The sequence below is a fragment of the Dendropsophus ebraccatus genome, chromosome 1 (assembly GCF_027789765.1).
Source record: "Dendropsophus ebraccatus isolate aDenEbr1 chromosome 1, aDenEbr1.pat, whole genome shotgun sequence".
In the NCBI taxonomy this organism is placed as follows: domain Eukaryota; kingdom Metazoa; phylum Chordata; class Amphibia; order Anura; family Hylidae; genus Dendropsophus; species Dendropsophus ebraccatus.
The window spans coordinates 205,136,983-205,159,513 of record NC_091454.1 but is presented as its reverse complement, the minus strand read 5'-3'; the positions used below and the strand labels follow the sequence as shown (position 1 = coordinate 205,159,513).

The window sequence follows — 22,531 nt, the reverse complement described above, 5'->3', positions numbered from 1 at the left end:
GGAAACGCTTGGATGAAATTATTTCTGATGCCACGGGGGGTAAGAGTACCAATCTTCCCCAGCAGCGCCCGAAACGTCAGAATTCCCGCCGCAAGTCTGGTTCCTTTCGGTCACTCCCGCCGGCTTGCTCCGGGAAAGCGGCAGTCACTCAGAACAAGAGGCCTGGTTTCTCCAGAAACAGTTCTTCCTGGCAAGCCCGGACGAACTCCTCTTGGGCCCCCTTCAAGTCAGGTGTTCCCAAACCCGCCTCCTCCTGAAGGTTTCCCCCCGTGCGACTCCCCACAGGTGGGCGGCCGTCTCCTGCTTTTCCAGGAGGTCTGGCTCTCCCATGTCCAGGACGCTTGGGTACGGGACGTGGTGTCTCGGGGCTACAAGATAGAGTTTTCTTCCATTCCTCGCGACCGTTTCTTTCCTTCTCGTCCGCCTCGGTCCCCCTCCCTAGCGGCCGGTTTCTTCCAGGCCCTTCATTGTCTCCTCGCCAAGAGAGTCATTGTTCCCGTTCCTCCCCTCCAACGGTTCCACAGTTTCTATTCAAACCTATTTGTTGTGCCAAAGAAGGATGGCTCGGTGCGTCCAATATTGGATCTCAAGCGCCTAAACCGCCACGTTCGGCTTTCTCGTGTTCGGATGGAATCTTTACGTTCCGTCATCGCGTCCCTGGACGTATCTCCACATTCCCATTTTTCCCCCCCACCAGCGTTTTCTTCGCTTTGCAATCGGGTCGGACCACTTTCAATTCCTGGCTCTCCCGATCGGCCTGGCCACAGCCCCTCGAGTCTTTACAAAGACCATGGCTGCCCGCATGGCTCTCTTACGGACTCGAGGGATTTCTGTAACGCCTTACTTGGACGACATTCTTGTCAAAGCCCCGTCCAAGGACCAGAATTCAGAGAGCCTCCTCTTCAGCTGTTCCTCCTGTCACAGTGGGACAGGTCGCTCTCTTCCCTGGATTGCCGGGTCAGCCTTCCAGCTCGCCTTCGGCAGGATCTCCAGTGGTGGCTCAGGTCTCCGAGCCTCTCCATCGGTCGCTCATTCCTCCCCATTCACTGGCAGATTGTAACCACCGACGCCAGCCTGTACGGCTGGGGAGGAGTGTGGAACACCCTAACCGCGCAGGGAACTTGGTCGCCACAGGAGTCTCGGCTTCCCATAAACATACTCGAGCTACGGGCGATCAGGCTCTCTCTCCTGCACTGGCAATCGCAGCTCCGAGGTCTCCCCGTCCGGGTACTGACAGACAACGCCACTGCGGTGGCGTACGTGAATCAGGGCGGTACCCGCAGCAGGGCCGCCATGAAGGGAGTGGCGCTGATCCTCTCCTGGGCAGAGGTAAACGTGCTGGCCTTATCCGCTGTCCACATCCCAGGGGTGGACAATTGGATGGCCGACTACCTGAGTCGCGCACGTATGGATCCAGGGGAATGGACCCTGCATCCCGAGGTGTTCTCCCAGATCTGTCTCAGATTGGGGACGCCCGACGTGGATCTAATGGCACCTCGGATCAACCGACGTCTGCCGAAATTTGTCTGTCGGACACAGGACCCTCAGGCTCTGGCGTCGGACGCCTGGCGGCAGTTCAGCCTGCCCTACATTTTCCTCCCCTCCCGCGGGTCGTGAGAAAAATCAAGGCGGAAGGGGTTCCAATCATCCTGGTGGCCCCAGACTGGCCCCGACGCGCCTGATACGCGGATCTCGTGAACCTCCCCGCCGACGCCCCCGTCTTCCCGACTGTCCGGATCTTCTCAGTCAAGGCCCGATCTGCCACCCGCATTTCGCCTCGCTTCATTTGATGGCGTGGCTGTTGAAGCCTGGATTCTGAAATCCCGTGGTTTCTCGGACGCGGTCGTTAGGACGATGATCAGAGCGCGAAAGCCGTCATCCGCTAGAATTTACTATCGCTGCTGGAAGTCCTACCTTCGACATTGTGAAGCCTGCTCTGCGCCCCCGCTTTCCTTTTCGTTGGCTCGGCTCCTCGCTTTCCTCCAGGCAGGGCTGGAGTCTGGTTTATCCCTTAGTTCCCTTAAGGGTCAAGTTTCCGCGCTTTCTGTTTTTTTCCAGAGACCTTTGGCTTCGGTTCCTCAGGTCAAGACTTTCCTCCAGGGGGTGGCGCATCTCACCCCCCCCTTATCGTCATCCGGTTCCCTCCTGGGATCTGAACCTGGTTTTGGATGCTTTGCAGTCTTCTCCGTTTGAACCCCTCCGGGACGTGCCCCTGTCTATTCTATCCTTCAAAGTGGTCTTCTTGGTAGCAGTCACGTCTATTCGACGGGTATCTGAGCTGGCCGCTCTTTCTTGCCGCCCCCCCCTTTCTGGTCTTTCCTCAGGACAAGGTGGTGCTTCGGCCTGTGGCCTCCTTCCAGCCCAAGGTCATGTCGCCTTTTCACCTCAATGAGGATATTGTCCTCCCCTTTCTGTCCTGCCTGCTCTCATCCGAGGGATCGGGCTCTTCACCACTTGGACGTAGTTCGCTCCCTGCGCGTCTACCTTGCACAGACGAGGTCGTTTCGGAACTCTGACTCCCTCTTCATCATCCCAGAGGGTCCTCGCAAGGGAACGGCGGCTTCCAAGGCGACTCTTGCCCGCTGGATTCGTTTTGCCATCTCTCAGGCTTACCGCGGTAAGGGTAGGGCGCCTCCGTTCGGAGTCTCGGCTCACTCTACCCGTTTGGTGGGGGCTTCCTGGGCTATCCGGCACGGGGCTTCGGCCCTTCAGGTTTGTAAGGCGCCACGTGGTCATCTCTGCATATCTTCGAGGTTTTACCGCGTGGACACCTTTGCATCGGCTGATGAGAGTTTGGGCCGCAAGGTCTTGCAGGCAGCGGTGGCTCCTTCTCCTTAAGTTCTTTTCATTTCTCTTTCCCACCCAAGGGACTGCTTTTGGACGTCCCATGGTGTCTGTGTCCCCCAATAAGACGCCCGAGAAAGGAGGAGTTTTTACTCACCGTAAACTCGCTTTCTCGTAGTCTTCATTGGGGGACACAGCACCCACCCTGTGTTTTTTTTTCTGTGTTGTAGTTGCCGGTTGGCCTGTGTTTTCAGACTTTGAGTGTTTTTTGTTTTATCCTTTTTCTTTTCGTCTCCTCCTACTGCTTTTTCACTACTGAATTAGCTCAGTGCCAGTGGGCGGGTATAGCCTGCTGGGAGGGGCCGACTTGCTTTGTTTTTTCTTAGTGTCAGCCTCCTAGTGGCAGCAGCCTATACCCATGGTGTCTGTGTCCCCCAATGAAGACTACGAGAAAGAGTTTACGGTGAGTAAAAACTCCTCCTTTCCCCTATATTAAGCCAAACTCTGGTTTCAATGTCTTAGTACCTATCCACAATCCCATATCATGTGTAGCCTATATAGATACCTCAGTGTTATTACTTAAGACTCACCCTGCATCCCTGCTTGTGTAAGGGGGTTTCCATATGACGCAGCACAGATAAGTAATTCATAGACACAAACATGTCACATGCATCACAATAAATGACTTCAACCTTCTTAATAAACTGGTCCATGCCCACTTCTGCAAAATGGAAAAAAAAGTTATTAACCCTTTTGTTGTCAGAAAAAGCCCATCTAGTCCACCCTTATACTATCTCTTAATATCTTAGGATCCATTTACACAGAAAGACAACGATCTGACAAAGATTTGAAGCCAAAGCCAGAAACAGACTATAAACTGATCAGGTCATAAAGGGAAGCCTGAGATTTCCACTCTTAAAATCCATTACTGGCTTTGGCTTCAAATCTTTGGCAGATAATCTGTCAGATAATCTTTCCGTGTAAATGGACCCTTAGGCTAAATGTTTATCCCAGGCAGGTTTGCCTGTAGATTCACCTACCACATCTGCTGGAAATTTGTTCAAAGTATCTACTACGCTTTCAGACTTTAAGAACCAGAACAGGTTGGGTTTTTTTTAGCTTATTGTTTCCCAGTGTTTATGCAGCTTTATGAGTTTATTTTTGTGTGAAAAGTTATACTTTTTACTCCTGCTGCAGATTTTTTTTATATAGTATACACCCATCATCATAAATGATGCTATAAACACCGACCTAGGCGGAGATGATTCCATACAGGGAACTGAAATATTTTAAAGCTTGTGATATCCTTTTTAACTTTTTTTTTCTGTACCTACAGAGCCAGTTCACACTCTGTTAATTTGGCGGAATTCCGGCCTGCCTCTGTGTCATACAGCCTATGGCCTGCCTCCGTGTCATACAGCCTATGGCCTGCCTCCGTGTCATACAGCCTATGGGAGGGCTCGTGCACACTCTGCTTCCTTCACTCTCTCTTCACTAAGTGGAGAGTGGTGAAAGCGGAGGTGTGAGCCCTCCCATAGACAGACTGTATGACACGAGGCATGCCAGATTCTCCTCCGCCGTGTGAGCTGGCCCTTACTGCAATGCCTTTACTTTACCTTGGAGCTTTTTTTGTATTTGTAATATCTATGCTGCTGTAACTATTATTTTATGTTTTGGTACTGCATATTTGAGCACTGGATAAAAGTTTGTGTTTGATTTGTTTAATCCCAATTCATTTTTAATTTCCCAACTATGAAAAGATATACAGGGTCCTATACAATCGCTCACCAGTGACTGGTGCTACCATAGAGGATGATCAGGTTTTTCTTCTTTTCTTACTGCATGTAGCTAAACCCCCAAACTGCAAATAAAAATCAGACACTGCACCCATCAGATGATGCGCTCTCCATTTATAAAATAAAAGAATTTTCAGTATAAAGAGTTGCCACTAGGTGGCACTGTAGTAGTAACTATCTGCATAGATTTAGGTTCTCACAGGTGCACGGGAGATCAGCTGCTATTTCCTAACAGCGCGGCGGCAGCCTCCTTGCTCACAAAGTGTGACTTCTGGTTACAGGGTTTAAAGAGGACCTGTCACCCCCTGTGCCGGGGTGCCAGGCTCCTGACCCCCACTAGAGCACCCTATACTTACCTGAAGGGGGGGGTCGGGAGCCTGTCACCTCGGCACGGGGGGGTGACAGGTTTCCTTTAAGGATCAGGTGTCTCCTTTGACAGACCTGCATCAGTGTCCCATCTAAAGAACGGCAACATGGTTTTGTGAATGCAGAACATTCTTGAAAACCAAGGGGGGCATTGTGAGCGCTTGTATGGTGATCTGCATAGCTGCAGCGCCACCTATCAGCCACTAATTTACTAATATGTGTTATTTGGTAAATGACAAGCGCATCATCTGTCGTGTCCATTGTTCTTCAGTACTTAGGGTCCATTGTTCTTTAGTACCTATCAAGGGTACAAACATAGGCACGGCAGCATCAACATATGGCCACGTGGGGCGCTGTAAATAACCAACCGCAGAACCAACCACAGCACCCTGCTGCTTCTGCTACTGTGTAATATCAACGGTCTTTCAGCATCCCTCACTGTCCGCACTATCATGTTATGCGGCTCCTCTTCCTCCTATATTCCCAGCAGTCATCTATAACTGAATCACTGGGGAAAACTGAAACTGAATGCGCTCTGTAGGTCCTAAATATAAGCGGCTTTGTCACTACCTAGGTTGATGTCACGATTCCGAAATATTTGGATGACCATGGAGTTCAAGTCTTTAATCTGCTTGCACTGTTCCTTTGACTTCCTAAAGCCTTCCTCTAGTCGCTCCTGGAAGAAGGTAGAAAGAGATGTTAGAGGAAAGGACATTATAGAGTAGTTCTGAGCAGTCTAAGCTGTGAATCCAGCTCTGAACTTTAAGCTGCTTCCCCTTGTCTCCCTTTGCCCCTATATCACTCTTTAGCTCCCCTATCCTTTATAGACTTCTGTGGTCAGCTGTACGCTAAAATGTAAAAAAAAATTAATTCACTCTAAAACAGAAGTCTGATCTTTCCATGTACTATGTATCTTTGAATGTCCTTGATTTATACAAAAGTTTTTTTAAAAGGTTAGGTTACAAGAGTTACCCCAGGGGGGGGGGAATTCCAGTGTGACACAGTGCTCTCTGCTGCCACCTCTGTCCATGTCAGGAACTGTCCATAGGAAGAGAGGTTTTCTGTGGGCATTTGCTGCTGCTCTGTACCGTTCTTGACACGGACAGAGGTGGCAGGAGAGAGCACTGTGTCAGAGCAGTAGCAAATCTCCATAGAAACCCTCTCTTCCTGTGAACCAGCTGCCCACCAGTAAGGGTCCTTGAATGAAAGGTGGAATCTGATTGGTTGCTAGGGGCAACTGAGCCAGTTTCACTTTACCCCATGTTTGATAAATCTCCCCGAATGATCAGTCGATGAAACGATCATCGGCTATCATTTCTGTCCACGTTCCCGGTCTTCTCCTGCGCTCTGTTTGGGTCCCGGCTACGCATGCTGCAGCTTCAGAGCAGCCTGTCTGAGCTGACAGGCCGCTCTGCCAATCACTGGCCGCAGTGGGCCAGGTCAGTGATTGGCTGAGTGGCCTGAAGCTGCGGCCACTGGACCAGGGAGGAAGCAGAGTGCAGGAGAAGACAGGGAACGTTGACAGGTAATGTAATAACTGTTTGTGTAGGGGCTGCACGGACATTGCTAACGATGTCTGTGCAACCCTTGCTAAACAATTATCGGGCCGTGAAATAGACCCAGTAAACGAGCACCGATCTAGCAGATTCCTCTGCTAGGTCGGGGGGGCTCTGTGCCCGCGTCCCCGGTGACAGGTTCCCTTTAATGTCTATACACAGTGCAATGGTATCTATATACAGAACACAGCTTGTTGGATTAAAACGGGGGACAAATTTAGGTGTCGGACAAAAAAAAACAACCTTTGTCTCCAATGACGCAGATATCAGTACATCAATGTATAGACTGAATGCACACTGCTGCTGTATCAGTGTGATGGATTTCCATACTATACCTGCAGGACGTCTGCACTCTTGGGAAGCTTGTTCCTCACATACTCTAAATGTTCCTTATGGAAGCTGCCCTGTATGTGTAAGTTATACTCCTCCTCGTGGAATGAGCGAAACTGACACAGATAGCAGTGATACTGGATGCTGAAGGGAGACAACATGTTATCAGGTTTGTAGCTTTATGCCCCACATATCTACTATGCTATACTCTATATATTATATTTTTCCAAGATACCGTGAACCACGTACCTATTCACAAAACTGAAGTCCCTTATGATGTCGATCCCTTGATGCTGGTTGCTAGATGACTGTGTATGTTCTGTAAGGAGAAAAAACAAAACCTCCCTCAATACACCTGTTTAAAGGGGTTGTCCAGCGAATTTTTTTTTTTTCAAATCAACTGAAATCAGAAATGTATATAGAATTGTAATTTACTTCTATTAAAAAAAATCTTAAGTCTTCCCATACTTATTAGCTGCCGTATGTCATGCAGGAAATATTGTTTTATTTTCAGTCTGACAGTGCTCTCTGCTGATATCTCTGGCCGAGACAGGAACTCTCTAGAGCAGGAGAGGTTTTCTATGGGAATTCCCATAGAAAACCTCTCCTGCTCTAGACAGTTCCTGTCTCGGCCAGAGATGGCAGCAGAGATGTCAAAAGAATAAAACAACTGGCCAGCTCTGAGCACAGAACTTGTTGGGAGTCATACAGTGGTTTCAACAACCTGACCATCTGATGTTGATTAGAAGGCGCAGAAGGTCGTTCATCTTCACAGGTACATGTAATGGTATCTGCCCCATGTGACCGCACCCTAATGGAATACTCTGATGTCACACATAATGCTCATTCTCTGAATAATGAAGTGTTGTACACGTTTCTAATATATTTTCAAAACTCGTTCCTTGTGGTTTACAAGATCTCTGCTTGCCGTGAACAGCAACAAAAAAATTTCTTAAAAAACCATGAGCTAACACTAACTAACACTTTTCAAAGTCCACCTAATATTCCAGAAAAGTGTCATAATGTGGGGCCACTATATCCCCCTGTGATTCGGAGGATGACTTCAGGTTCTTTTTACCTGTTTCCTCCGGTCTTCCATCTACTTGGTCTTCTTCCTGGAAAACAAGATGTGGAGACATTGTATAGCTGGATCTGAATATACAACATTCGCAACTCCCGGACTGACAGACATCACTTGTAGGCCCGGCCAGTGATCTACAGAACTTACAGTGGTCATGGTCTGGGCTGCTTCCTCAGCATTGCCATCTGGAAGAGAAAAACATCCCCATCTTACATTTGCTAGGACTAGACATAGTATGCTGGCTAAACGGTAACCGCGCCTTTAAGGGGTAAATCTACTGGCGTTAGAAAGTTGTACAGATTTGTAAATTACTTCTATTTAAAAAATCTGCTAGTACTTATCAGCTGCTATATGTCCTGCAGGAAGTGGTATATTCTTTCCAGTCTGACACAATGCTCTCTGCTGCCACCTCTGTCCATGTCAGGAACTGTCCAGAGGAGGAGAGGTTTTCTATGGGGATTTCCCACTGCTCTGGACAGTTCCTGACATGGACAGAGGTGGCGGCAGAGAGCACTGTGTCAGACTGGAAACCATGGTTCTGCTCTTACAGCTGCACAGCCTGTTACAGTGTATACAGGTTGTTGTGTCTGAAGGGTTTATGGACTCTGAATGTATACGAGATTCCTTGCATGAGGCTTGAAGATGATGAGGAGCCAGAATATAAAGCATCTGCCAAGGCCCCAGTGCTCACAGCAGAATGAGAAACAAAAATGTATGATACCTACAAAAAAAAAAAAAAAAAAAAAAAACCAAAAAAAAAACAACCTTTGCCCCTATCCACAGGATAGGAGAAAAGTAGGAGGTAGCGTGGAGTCCGATCACCGTACCCCCCGACGATCTTCTGTCATACTGGATATCTGGGCTGATCACTGCTCTGGGGGTGCGAGGCAGATATATATCCCAGTATTTCCACCAGAAGACATATCACCCTGTATACCATTCTCCATGACTCTGTGTATACACTTCCTGACATCTCACCTTCCTTTGATCCTGACTCCTCCAGCTTGCTTTTCTCTGCCAACTTGCTCTTTCTTTTACTTAATTTAGGCGTTTGGTCGCGTAGTAACTAAAAAAAAAAAAAAGTGTAAGTCAAAGAAACATGCGGTAGTGCACCAGAACAACGTTGGAATGTGGCATCTAAGAGGTTACATGGCCAGTCAAAGCTATCCTCCTGAAGGTTTAGTGTTCGTTTCGCACCTCTGCTGTACAGCCCCTGGTACATTAAGAGAATCTGTCAACTTTATCTCAAGTGTCAAGAAGGTATTGCTGAGCAGCAGCATGCAGGCCTCCTCCCTCCCCCACCTCTCCCTGATGATTGATGTATAGTGTTTGGCTCCCAGCACTGAGCCCTGTATGTCAACCAGTCAAGGCAGGGAGGGATGGAGGAGCTTGGCAATGCCTCATTGACATGAGTGCACAGCATGATGTGGAGCTGACAAACGCCCCTTTAACTGCATCTTGTCAGTGTTGTAAATATAAAGCATGTCACCCAGCATTATTCCTACAAAGTGTGAATCACCATATTCTCTTTGTTGCTAGAATACTTAAAGGGGTTATCCAGGCTTAGAAAAACATTCATGGCCGCTTACCTCCAGAAACAGCACCACTCATCAGCTTGGGTTTTGCAATCATTGAAGTGAACGGAGCTGAATTACAATACTACACACAACCTGAGGACAGAGGTGGTGCTGTTTTTCCAAGAAAGTAGCTGTGCTTCTAATTCTCCATGAAGCTGCCAAATTTTTGCAGTCCTTGTTCTCAAGATTGCGGGGTGCCCAGCGGTCAGACTCCCTGCGACCTCTGTGCATACTCAGGATAGGGCATAACTACCCCAGATTGGAGTTCCCGTTTATAAAAAATTCACAAGAAATAACATCTGTGTGTCTGTATGAAGCCAGGTACTTGGAGGTTCAGTATGAACCTATAGTAATGTAATGGTGAGGTATCACAGAGGTGTGCCGTCAGTATCCCAGTACAGATTAGTCAATGAGCTTTCTCACCTTCCAACTCCATTTTTTTGCCTTGAACCCTCCGCCAAATAAGTAGTTCTTCGCTGACGCCTTTAGTACACTCTCCCGTCCAGACGGTATTGGCTTATCAGATTGCTTATTATGGTAACCCCTGAAGCCTCCTCTTGGGTCACCCCTCCACCCCCGCTGTCCTCTATGCGGGGGGCGCTGCTCCCATTGTCTTTTGTATCCTCCATCAGGCTCAGGATAGTCGTTTCTGCTCCTTTTTGGTCGGTCATAGTAACTGCAGGAGAAAAAAAAAAGTTTAGTTCCCTGAGTGGCGAGGGGCTGTTCTGCACCCCCAGGGCTAATCTCCTCACATAAGCAATGGAGATCATTGCCGGAAGGCTGTCAAAAAACAGCCCCTACTCACAATATCTTTAATAACAGATCAATCCCAGCGCTCCCCGGCTGAGGCAAACAGCGATAGGTGCCTGGCCGGTTGCCGGGACCTGTCACCGATTGCTAACATCAGTTTAAAGGGATGTCACTAGGTTTATGCAGCCTAAAGGAAGGCAGCATAAAATAGTGACAGAAATGCTAAACAGCCGTTCTCCTAATATGCAGGAGAATATGATTCTTGCCACACCCCTCCCCCCGCCTTCCAGCTGCAGATTGACAGGTGACTGCCTTTACACAGCATGGATAGATAACTGCCAATCAGCAGCTGGTGGGTGGAGTTTTCTGCTTCTCATGAATATCCAGGACTACTGAGCTTACACACATAATGGAGAGGACTACTTATTGCCTATGTTATTCAGAAGGATATTCTGGATAGGTGGGAGCAATGCCTAGTAAAGCCATAAGAGAACTCAGGGAGACCAGCCAAAGATAACAGTAGGGCTGTGTTCACACCCTGTTTGGTGCTTCTGAGGATCCGATGCAAAATCTGAAAATTGTGAGGAATGAAAGGTGGAATCTGATTGGTTGCTAGGGGCAACTGAGCCAGTTTCACTTTACACCATGTTTGATAAATCTCCCCCTTTTTCTTTAATGGGATCACCGGAATACCCCTTTAAAGCGTGCTAGTCAGGGTTTAGAGGTTCTTTGCAAAACATGAACTGGAAGCTAATTGGTTGCTATGGGCGATGGCTCCAGTTGTGACTCTTACCTCTCTCTGCCTCCTTGGTCAGAAGGTGATATCCCAGATCCTGGTGACGACCAGCGTGAGTCCCGGGTATAGTCATATCCTTTATGGGGAGGACATAAGGAATAGAAACAGGATTGAATATGTGCATTTCCTTAAAGGGAATGTGTCATCAGAAAATGACTTATTGTTTAAATAAAGTTTTTATGCTAAACATATTTTTTAAAGCGTAACTTTTGCGTGTCATTTCAGGGTCATTTTTCTGAAAACAAATATCGATATTACAGAGTTTCTTAAAATCACTTGTACTAGGTTTTATTTACCAAGAGTTTCCTTCTGTAGTGAAAAAGCTGTTTTCCTAGCTCCCCCCCTCACATCAGAAGAAGCAGGATTTCTGTGTCCATTATGTGGCTATGGAGAGGGGAGGGGCTGAGAGGAGTGAGTGAGCAAGGAGCAGTCCTGCACAGCACAACACCCTGCAATCTTCTCTCAGCAAGTTCATAGATAAGCACTGACCTTTCCGACACCTGAATCCAGCGTTTTAGGTGCCCAGAGAGTCTACAAACAGCTGACCTTCATGTCACCTCTTCCTACTCCCTCATCTCCCTTGGCCCCTCCCCCCTCCATAGGATATAATGGACACAGCAGAACCAGTCTTCACTGGCTTCTCTGTAATGAAGACGGATTTGCCTGATAATGCACAGATAAGAAGTCGGGGGGGAGGCTGGGAAATTGCTTCTTGAGTACAGAAGGAGGCTTTTTTGCCTAATAAAACCTATTACAGAGTTTATTAAAATCGCTTATACTACTGATTTCTGCAATAAAAAAAAATATGACAGTTATGCTTTAACCCTTTGAGGACCAGGCCCAAAATGACCCAGTGGACCGCGCAAATTTTGATCTTAGTGTTTCCGTTTTTCCCTCCCCCCTTCTAAGAGCTCTAGCACTCTAAGTTTTCTATCTACAAGGCCATGTAAGGGCTTGTTTGTTACAGGTATAGTTGTAATTTGTAATGGCGTCATTCATTTTACCATAACATGTATGATGGAATTCCAAATATATTATTTATGAAGATATAAATTGGTGAAATCGCAAAAAAGAATGCAATATGGCAACGTTTGGGGGGTTCCTGTGTCTACGTAATGCACTGTATGGTAAAAGCGACATGACACTATTATTCTATAGGTCAGCCCGAACACAACCACATGCAGGTTACACAGATTCTCTAATGTTATATATATTTTTTTTTTTAAATAAAATACTTTTTTTTGGCAATTAATTATAAATAAAATGGGCCTATTGTGACGCTTATAACGGTTTTATTTTTTCACCTATGGGGCTGTATGGGGTGTCATTTTTTCCGCCATGATCTCTAGTTTTAATTAATACCTTATTTGTGAAGATCAGACGTTTTGATCACTTTTTATAAAAAATTTTTTATATATAATGTAACATAAAATCGGTAATCCGCGCACTTTTTTCCCTCTTTTCGTGTACGCCGTTTACCGTTCGCAATGTCGCTTGTTATATTTTAATAGATCGGACAATTACGCACGCTACGGTATATTATATGTTTATTTGTTTATTTATTTTTATATGTTTTATTTATATAATGGGAAAGGGGGGGGATTTCAACTTTTATTGGGGGGAGGGGTTTTGGGGTTGTGTGTTAGTGTTTTTAACTTTTTTTTTTTTTTTTTTTTACACATTTGAAGTTCCTTTTGGGGGACTTTTACATCCAGTACTTGGATTTGTACACTGATGATTGCTATGCCATAGGCATAGCATTGATCAGTGTTATCGGCGCTCTGCTCATTGAGCCTGCCTGTGCAGGCTTAGTGCAGCAGATCGCCGATCGGACCGCACGGAGGCAGGTAAGAGACCACCGGCGGTCCGTTTTAACGATCGGGACCCCCGCAGTCACACTGCGGGGGTCCCGATCGGTAAGTGACAGGGGACTCCCCGTCACTTACACTTAAACGCTGCGGTCGCGGCGTTTAAGGAGTTAATGACACGCGGCAGCGCAATCGCTGCAGCGTGTCATTGCCGGTGAGGTCCCGGCTGCTGATTGCAGCCGGCCCCCACCTGCTATGAAGCGCGCTCCGCTCCGGAGCGCGTTTCATAGCGGGAGAAACACCCAGGGCGTACAGTTACGCCCTAGGTCGTCTGGGGACAGACTTCCATGGCGTAACTATACGCCCTGGGTCGTCTAAGGGTTAAGAACTTTTGGTGATTTCTTTTTTAAGTTTCTGGTATCTTGCAGACTTCGGAAATGGTGTATCAGGCCCGCTCAATCAGTAAGCGGCAACAGCAGGACACAGGTGGGACACCGCTACAGTAGGAATCGGCCAGAGACCGGAGCAGGGAACTGCAGGTAACAGCACTGAAGTTGGGGATACACATTTTTTTTTTCACCCTGCCCGGACTACTCCTTTAGGGTGGGTTCACACATAACAGAACAGCAGCGCATTTCACATTGCGAATTCCGCTGCGTGTATGGGACCCGGCCCCTTTAACTCCTCTGCCGCCGTCCGAAATCCTGCCCGCCGCAGCCCCAGTCCCGCCCTCCCCCAGATTGCAGCCCCCCGGCCCGGCCCCCCGCTCCTCCCGATCGCCGCCTGCAGAGCCCCCCGCTCTCCCTCCCGATCGCCGCCCGCAGCCCCGGCCCAAAGCATACAGTACCTGCTCGGCGCCGCGGCTGTTTGAATCTCCCGGCTACCCTTCAGCCAATCAGTGCTGTCGTGTACTGATTGAATCTCCCGGCTCCACTTCAGCCAAACAGCAGCGGGGCCGAGCAGGTAATGTATGCGGGGCTGTGGGCGGCGATCGGGAGGGGGAGCGGGGGGTTCTGCAGGCGGCGATCGGGAGGAGCGGGGGGCTGGAATTTTGGGGGCCGGTGGACTGGGGCTGCGGCGGGCGGGATTTCGGCCGGCGGAGTTAAAGGGGCCGGGTCGCGCATCCGCTGCGTGTATGGGACCCATTCAAATGCACTGTACTGGATCCGCAGCGGATTTTGCAGCGTAAAATCCTCTGCGGATCCGGTACGTGTGAAGGCACCCTAAAGGTTGTTTTTTAGGACAATAACTGCATCACCTGCCGAACAGACTCCAGGACAGATCTTGGATTAAAAGCAGCTATCCGAAGGTACAAGTGGTTTGGGGGGGGGTCAGATTGTGGGTACAGAGTCGCTTTAAGAGCCAAGTGTCAGCATTTAAAGCAGTGATGGGGAACTTTTGCAACAGCTGGAGGGCTGAAGGTTCCCCATCCCTTACTTAGCGCCTGACCGGAGGCGGCAAATGACGGTCAATTGCCACAACGTCATTGCAAGGCTCAGTCATTAGTGCGGCCCGAATGCATGAGTGACTGAGCCTTATACAGGTGATCAACCATTATTTTCAGCCTCAGGTTAAACCAATCGGGCTGATATGGTTCCCTGAACTGCTGTATACAGCTCCTGCAGCAGCCACAGCACATACCGGCTGCAGCAGGAGCTGTATAACTGAGGGAAAGCAGTTTAATCACCGGGCGCGTGACAGGCAGCGGCAGGGAGGTAGTCATCTGGCCGACTCCCTGCCCGTATCAAGTCACCGCTCTCTGCCTGTCAGCGCGCTCCGAGGGGATGATTGACAGGCAGAGAGGTCCTTTACTGGCCTCTCTGCCTGCCAATCATCCCCTCCGAGCGTGCTGACAGGCAAAGTGCAGTGACTAGATACGGGCAGGGAGCCGCCCATATGACTACCTCCCCGTCACTGCCTGTCACACGCCCGGGGGATTGCTGCAGCCACAGCCGCTACGTGCCGCGGCTGCTGCAGGAGCTGTATACAGGTGTTCAGGGAACCATATCAGCCTGATTGGGCTCATTGGTTCCCTTTAAAGGGGTACTCCGGCCCAGGATAGCAGCTTCCTGGCACAGGCAGCACCATATCCCTGCACCAGGAAGAGGAGCTGCTGTGAAAACAGGGAGAGGTGAGCATGTGGGAGACAGAACTACAATGTGGGTGAACAGGGAGAGGTGAGTATGGGTGGGAACAGAACTACAATGTGGGGGAACAGGGAGAGGCGAGCATGTGGGAGACCTAACCACAATGTGGGGGAACAGGGAGAGATGAGCATGTGGGAGACCTAACTACAATGTGGGGGAACAGGGAGAGATGAGCATGTGGGAGACCTAACCACAATGTGGGGTGTGAGAGATATAGTCTGAAAAATATCTATATGTATATGTATACTCAGGTATAGCTCATACTGCCATATGGTATTCATTATATATATACTTGAATGTGTCTTTGTTCTCTTAAGAGTTGGGAGGGGGGAAGCGAGTGGTCTTGTCACATAACTTAGGAACTCATCAGCATAAGACCCTCCCGAATAGGCAAATAGCCAATTGTGCCAGTATTAACCAATGATGTAACCACCCTTTTCCTGTACGTCATAACTAGTATAAGAACTGTTTGTGTAATAAAGCAGATCCTTTTTGCATTGATACCAATTGCTATTGGTGTCTGTATGAATCTGTATGAGCGCTCGTACTATTATTTGATATAATTTGGATACCGCACAAAGAGGAAGAAATCGCTATTAGTGCGATAACATGGGGGAACAGGGAGAGGTGAGTTTATGGGAAAGAGAACTACAATGTGGGGGAACAGGGAGAGGTGAGTATATGGGAGATCTAACTACAATGTGGGGGAACAGGGAGAGGTGAGTTTATGGGAAAGAGAACTACAATGTGGGGGAACAGGGAGAGGTGAGTATATGGGAGAGAGAACTACAACATGGGGGGACAGGGAGAGGTGAGTATATGGGAGTCATAACTACAATGTGGGGGAACAGGGAGAGATGAGTATATGGGAGACAGAACTACAATGTGGGGGAACAGGGAGAGGTGAGTATATGGGAGACAGAACTACAATGTGGGGGGAAACTTCACTGAGGGAATATAGAAGTCTGTACCACAATATCTCTACAATTACAGCCCACTGCACGCACCGTCTCCTCCAGGAAATCCCCCTCCTCCCAGGTATTTGTCTCCGCTCCTCCACTCCATGCTGAGAATCTTATATCAGGTAACGAGTTTCTCTATGCATAGAGGTAACTCCGCCCACACCGTTTGCGCTATTGGTTGCGACTCTCCTTTACAAGCGCTTATTGGTCACAGTCACTTGTCATTTATCGATACTCTCTATGATTGGTTGTTATCTCAAAGCTCCCGCCTTTTCCGGCACTGGGTTCTTCCGTTCTTTGAAAGTTACCGCCCTAGATCTTTTGTGTGGCCAATCAAAAGGTTAGCGACGCGAGCTGTCACGTGACAGTCCTTGTTCACGTGACCGCTCTAGTCCTTGGTCACGTAACCATTTGATTGTGACGTGACTTTCTAAGAACTGAATGCCGGAAAAGAGCGGAGCGTTGATATAATAACCAACGGGGAAAGAAGGACAAGTGACCAATAAGCGCTTGAAACAGAGAGCTGCAGCCAATAGCGCAACAGTGTGGGCGGAGTTACTTGTGAATGCGAAGAGAAACTAGTTACAGGATATAAGAGTCTCAGCATGGAGTGGAGAGGAGACAGATGCATGGAAACGGGGACTCCCTGGAGGAGACGGTGCTTGCAGTGCAGCAGGATGGGTTTAGCTACAATTTCCGGGATTTATAGAGAGTTGTTAGCAGACTTCAGTGAAGTTCCCCCACATTGTAGTTCTCTCACCCATATACTCACCTCTCCCTGTTCCCCCACATTGTAGTTCTCTCACCCATATACTCACCTCTCCCTGTTCTCCCAGATTGTAGTTATGTCTCCCATATACTCACCTCTCCCTGTTCCCCCACATTGTAGTTCTGTCTCCCATATACTTACCTCTCCCTGTTCCCCCACATTGTAGTTCTCTCACCCATATACTCACCTCTCCCTGTTCTCCCAGATTGTAGTTATGTCTCCCATATACTCACCTCTCCCTGTTCCCCCACATTGTAGTTCTCTCACCCATATATTCACCTCTCCCTGTTCCCCCACATTGTAGTTCTGTCTCCCATATACTCACCTCTCCCTGTTCCCCCACATTGTAGTTCTGTCTCCCATATACTCACCACTCCCTGTTCCCCCACATTGTAGTTAGATCTCCCATATACTCGCCTCTCCCTGTTCCCCCACATTGTAGTTCTGTCTCCCATATACTCACCTCTTTCTGTTCCCCCACATTGTAGTTAGATCTCCCATATACTCACCTCTCCCTGTTCCCCCACGTTGTAGTTAGGTTTCCCATATACTCACCTCTTCCTGTTCCCCCACATTGTAGTTAGATCTCCCATGTATTCCCCTCTCCCTGTTCCCCCAGCAGCTCCTCTTCTCTACCTGGTGCAGTGATACGGTGCTGGCTGTGCCAGGAAGCTGCTGTCCTGAGCGGCTGGCTCCCTGTTCCATTGTATTTTCAGCTCTGTCTTTGTTCCAGAACCAGGTGCTCTCAGATCAGGGACTTAATCAGGTAATCCGAGGGTTATCCCCTGTGTCGCACCTTAACGCTTTTCTTAGTCTGCATTTACATCATGTTTAATGCCTTTGTGGTGCAGATACGTTACCAAAATCAGAAAATAGTCTGCTGGCGGGTCGGCGCCTAGAGCGGCATGAGCCCCATTTAACTCCTAGACGTAGTTGGCTATTAACTCATATACACCTGTAAAATGACCCATAAGTAGTCACTAGCTGACAACCTTAAAGGGGATATCCAACGAAAACTTTTTTGTTCAAATCAACTGGTGTCAGAAAGTTATATAGATTTGTAATTTACTTCAATTGAAAAATCTCAGGTCTTCCCATACTTATCAGCTGCTGTATGTCATGAAGGAAATTGTGTTTTATTTTCCGTCTGACACAGTGCTCTCTGCTGCCACCTCTGTCCAGTTTTCTATGAATCCCCATAGAAAACATCTCCTGCTCTGGACAGTTCCTGTCCTGGCCAGAGATGGCAGCAGAGAGCACTGTGTCAGACTGAAAATAAAACAACATTTCCTGCAGGACATACAGCAGCTGATAAGTATGAGAAGACTTGAGATTTTTTTTTTATAGAAGTAAATTACAAATCTATATAATTTTCTGAAACCAGATGATTTAAAAGAAAAAAGATTTTCGCTGGATAACCCCTTTAGGGTGCCTTCACACCTACCGGATCCACAGCGGATCTCACTTCTGCGGATTTGAAGAATATGTGCTTTAATTCCCTGGTGCCCGCAGCCCCGCTGTCACATCCCCCCCATCCCAGCCACATCCCCCCATCAGCCCATCTCCGGCCCGCCGCCGCGAGCTTACATTACCTGCTCAGCGGCGCGGCTGCAGTGAGGCTCCCGGCTCCGGTCCCGCTCAGATCAGCTGAGCGGGACCGGAGCCGGCAGCCTCAGTGCAGCCGCGCTGCCGAGCAGGTACTGTATGGTCTTGGCGGCGGGATGCGGGTGGGCTGATGGGGGGGATGTGGCCGGGATGGGGGGATGCTCGGGGATGCAGGCACCAGGGAGTTAAAGCACATATTCACCGCTGCAAATATGTGCTATCATAGGGGTGAATTGATACCGGATCCGCAGCGGTTCTCGCTTCGAATCCGCAGAAGTGAGATCCGCAGAAGTGAGATCCGCTTTGGATCCGGTAGGTGTGAAGGCACCCTTAAGGTTATTGGACCGAACGTGGCTGACGCTGATCCGAGCACTGACACGTCAGCAGCCGAATATCAGATCTGTGCCTCAAAACATGGTGTGAACACAGCCTTACTGTTACATCGACATGGTACGCTGATTTATTTCTCGTTTTAGAGAGAGAAGCCGACCCTAGAGGGGGATATCCTGTAAAAAATTGTAACTGACCAACAACTCATTTTATTAATGTTTTGAGAAAAACAACAACAACAACTTATCCTAAAGTAAAAAGATTTTCCCTTATCCACTGGAGATAATAAGCTGATGGTGGGAGATCTGGGGAGGGACCACTGCCCCATACATCGCGTTCAGCCCTCAGCTATGTTTGAGAGTCCCATAGTGAGTGAATGGGGAGTGTCCCGGTGATGGATGAGAGTCCTTGCAGTTGATGGCCGGTTCTCACATGTTCTGGGAGTGACGCTGACCCAGTCCTGTTTCTATTGCCGCCATAAAGGATATGACTATACCCGGGACTCACGCTGGTCGTCGCCAGGATCTGGGATGCCCCCCTATGATCAAGGAGGCAGAGGGAGGTGAGAACCACAGCCGGAGCTCATAGCAACCAATCAGCTTCCAGTTCCTGTTTTCCTTCAGCTGCATTCTCATTGGTTGTTATGGTTGACTTGATCAGTCTTCTCCATTATACCCTTATTATATTGGGATGATCTGTGATTGGTGCAATGAGATAGTTTACTGTCCAGAGCAGCAGCAAATCCCCATAGAAAACTTCTCCTGCTCTGGACAGTTCCGGACATGGACAGAGGTGGCAGCAGAGAGCACTGTCTCAGACTGGAAAGAATACACCACTTCCTTCAGGACATACAGCAACTGATAAGTACTGGAAGACTTGATATTTTTTAAAATAAGTAAGTTACAAATCTCTGGCTCTTTCTTGCACCAGTTGATTTGAAAGAATTTTTTTTTTATCCCTTTAATGTATCGGCCAAAATTCACTACTAACATAAAGCATGTTTTGTTATGAGAAAAAAATAAAAATCTCAGAATGACTTGGATAGGTTAAAGTTTGACAAAGTTATTAGCTCCTAAACTGAGACCTGTCAGAGATAAAAAAAAAAAAATAAAAAAAAAATGGGGCTCCGTCCTTAACACCAAAAATGGCTGCGGAGTTAGGGAGGTTACCAGCATACAGGTGTATGAAGAAGCAATAGGTATTGCTGTATGTATGTTCTCTGCGCACACTTAAAATTATTTTTGCATTAATACATTGCCCACCCGTAGCCTTCCATCTTTCCAATATAAAGTTATTATGGATTCTGCACAGTTTTGCTGTTATCTAGATGCATTCACCCCCACAAAATGCATAGAATCATGAAATCTCAGTCCAACCCGACAACGCTCTCTGCTCCTGGCCCCCACCCCCCAAGTCGGGATCACGTGTCCTCCATCTCTTTAATGGGCCGGGTTAGCGATTCTAACTCAGTCCACTGAAGTGATAGAGGACAGTGAGACGCTGACAGCAGCTGCTGCTGATCACTGTCTCCCTCTTTGAAAGCAGCCCCCCCCCCCCCTTCTCAGCAGATAGCCGGCCGCCGCATGTTTTACTAAGCCTGCATGAGTCCGGCGATAATTTTTATTAAAGTATTGTATTGCCCCCCAAAAGTTATACAAATCCCCAATATACACTTATTACGGGAAATGCTTATAAAGTGCTTTTTTCCCTGCACTTACTACTGCATCAAGGCTTCACTTCCTGGATAACATGGTGATGTCACGACCCGACTCCCCGAGCTGTGCGGGCTGTGGCTGCTGGAGAGGATGATGGCAAGGGGACACTGAGGGACACAGGGCACTGGGGGCACATTGAGTTTTGGGGGGTTTTGTTCTGTTTTGTGTTTCTGTGTTTCCTGGTTGAGCAGTTGTACTCAGTACTACAGGTTCCAGAATGCAATGCTTTCCCTCAGCTGTTCCATCACAGTCCCCCACCCTGCCTATTCCCCGCCCAAAGCTGTAGCAGAACATCTAGACTGTGTTCACACATTGCAGTTTCATTGTGTTACTGAATTCTTTGCAGTCCTTTATCATTTCATTGTGGTCCCACCCGCACAGCACGCTGTATTCTCTACCTGTAACACTACACTATATTCTCTACCTGTAACACCACACAGCACGCTGTATTCTCTGCCTATAACACCACACAGCGCTGTATTCTTTACCTGTAACACCACACAGCACGCTGTATTCTCTACCTGTAACACCACACAGCACGTTTAATTCTCTAGCTGTAACACCACACAGCACACTGTATTCTCTACCTGTAACACCACACAGCACGCTGTATTCTCTACCTGTAACACCACACAGCACACTGTATCCTCTACCTGTAACACCACACAGCACACTGTATTCTCTACATATAACACCACACAGCACACTGTATTATCTACCTGTAACACCACACAGCACTGTATTCTCTACCTGTAACACCACACAGCACTGTATTCTCTACCTGTAACACCACAGAGCACTGTATTATCTACCTGTAACACCACACAGCACGCTGTATTCTCTACCTGTAACACCACACAGCACGCTGTATTCTCTACCTGTAACACCACACAGCACTGTATTATCTACCTGTAACACCACACAGCACGCTGTATTCTCTACCTGTAACACCACACAGCACGCTGTATTCTCTACCTGTAACACCACACAGCGCTGTATTCTCTACCTGTAACACCACACAGCACGCTGTATTCTCTACCTGTAACACCTCACAGCACACTGTATTCTCTACCTGTAACACCACATAGCGAGCTGTATTCTCTACCTGTAACACCACACAGCACACTGTATTCTCTACCTGTAACACCACACTGCACATCGGACTCCTCTCAGCTGAGCGTGCGCTGGGCGGGAGGGGGGAACGGGCGGGCTCTGCGTCCGCGTGCCGGGTGACAGGTTCCCTTTAAGGCCAACACCCCCCACAGACCTGGAGAAATACTGATGACTCTGGAATAGGGATGGTCCAAAACTGCCGAGGTTCGGGTTCGTATGAACCTGAACGTTCGGCATCAGATTCCCGCTGTCTGCCTGCTCTGTGGAGCAGGTGGATACAGCGGGAGGACCGCCTGGAAAACTGGGATACCCCTATGGCTATGGCTGTATCCCAGTTTTCCAGGCGGTCCTCCCGCTGTATCCACTCTCTCCACGGGGCAGACAGACAGCGGGAATCATTACCGAGAGTTCAGGTTCGTACGAACCCGAACCGAACTCTGTTTGGACCATCCCTACTCTGGAAGATACTGCCAGAGCCACACAGAAGAAGCATCAGGAGCTGAATCCCTAAGAGGAGGGCAACATCTCTCGATATTTACCCCGCTTCCTTAAAGAAATTCTCTCATATCGGATCGAAGAATGGGGGGGGGGGGGGGGGGGGTAAGGTGTGTGGGTACTGTAACACTAGTGGTTAGCACCTGATGGCTTGTTCAGGCACTCAATGTCATTGGGTCACATTCCTCATTCAATGACAACCAGAAGATAGCTGGGATTTATTTGGAAGCCTCTAAAGAGTCAGGTTGCGTGTGATTGTAAGTGGTGCCGACTGTTTTACTATTCTGTTTAAAGGGGTACTCCAGGAAAAAAAACACTCAGGTCTTTCAGTACTTATTAATTGCTGTATGCTCTGTAGAAAGTGGTTTAGCTGACATGGTACTCTATGCTGCCACCTCTGTCTATGATAGGAAATGTTCAGAGCATAAAGATTGCCCTTCTCAGGCACTCAGCCCTTCAACATGGACAAACAGTAAAATTACCACTCAGATTACTACGGGGTCTTATCCCAGGCTGCTCTATATTCTACATGTGGTCAGGAGATGCAGTCA

General features: G+C 48.2%; 1 protein-coding gene across 1 annotated transcript in view; it reads right to left on the bottom strand.

Moving 5' to 3' along the window:
* Positions 1-16,134, bottom strand: part of LOC138789239 (A-kinase anchor protein 8-like) — a 31,910-nt gene extending 15,776 nt beyond the window's left edge. Inside the window, exons 1-10 of the mRNA XM_069967866.1 lie at positions 15,999-16,134; positions 11,034-11,112; positions 9,914-10,166; positions 8,892-8,979; positions 8,061-8,098; positions 7,911-7,947; positions 7,082-7,151; positions 6,838-6,976; positions 5,517-5,622; positions 3,375-3,505 (exon numbers count right to left, since the gene is read on the bottom strand). Of these exons, the coding sequence (XP_069823967.1) occupies positions 3,375-3,505; positions 5,517-5,622; positions 6,838-6,976; positions 7,082-7,151; positions 7,911-7,947; positions 8,061-8,098; positions 8,892-8,979; positions 9,914-10,166; positions 11,034-11,112; positions 15,999-16,056 (999 nt within the window). The 5' untranslated portion in view covers positions 16,057-16,134. The remainder of the gene's footprint in view (positions 1-3,374; positions 3,506-5,516; positions 5,623-6,837; positions 6,977-7,081; positions 7,152-7,910; positions 7,948-8,060; positions 8,099-8,891; positions 8,980-9,913; positions 10,167-11,033; positions 11,113-15,998) is intronic.
* Positions 16,135-22,531: the final 6,397 nt, after the last annotated feature.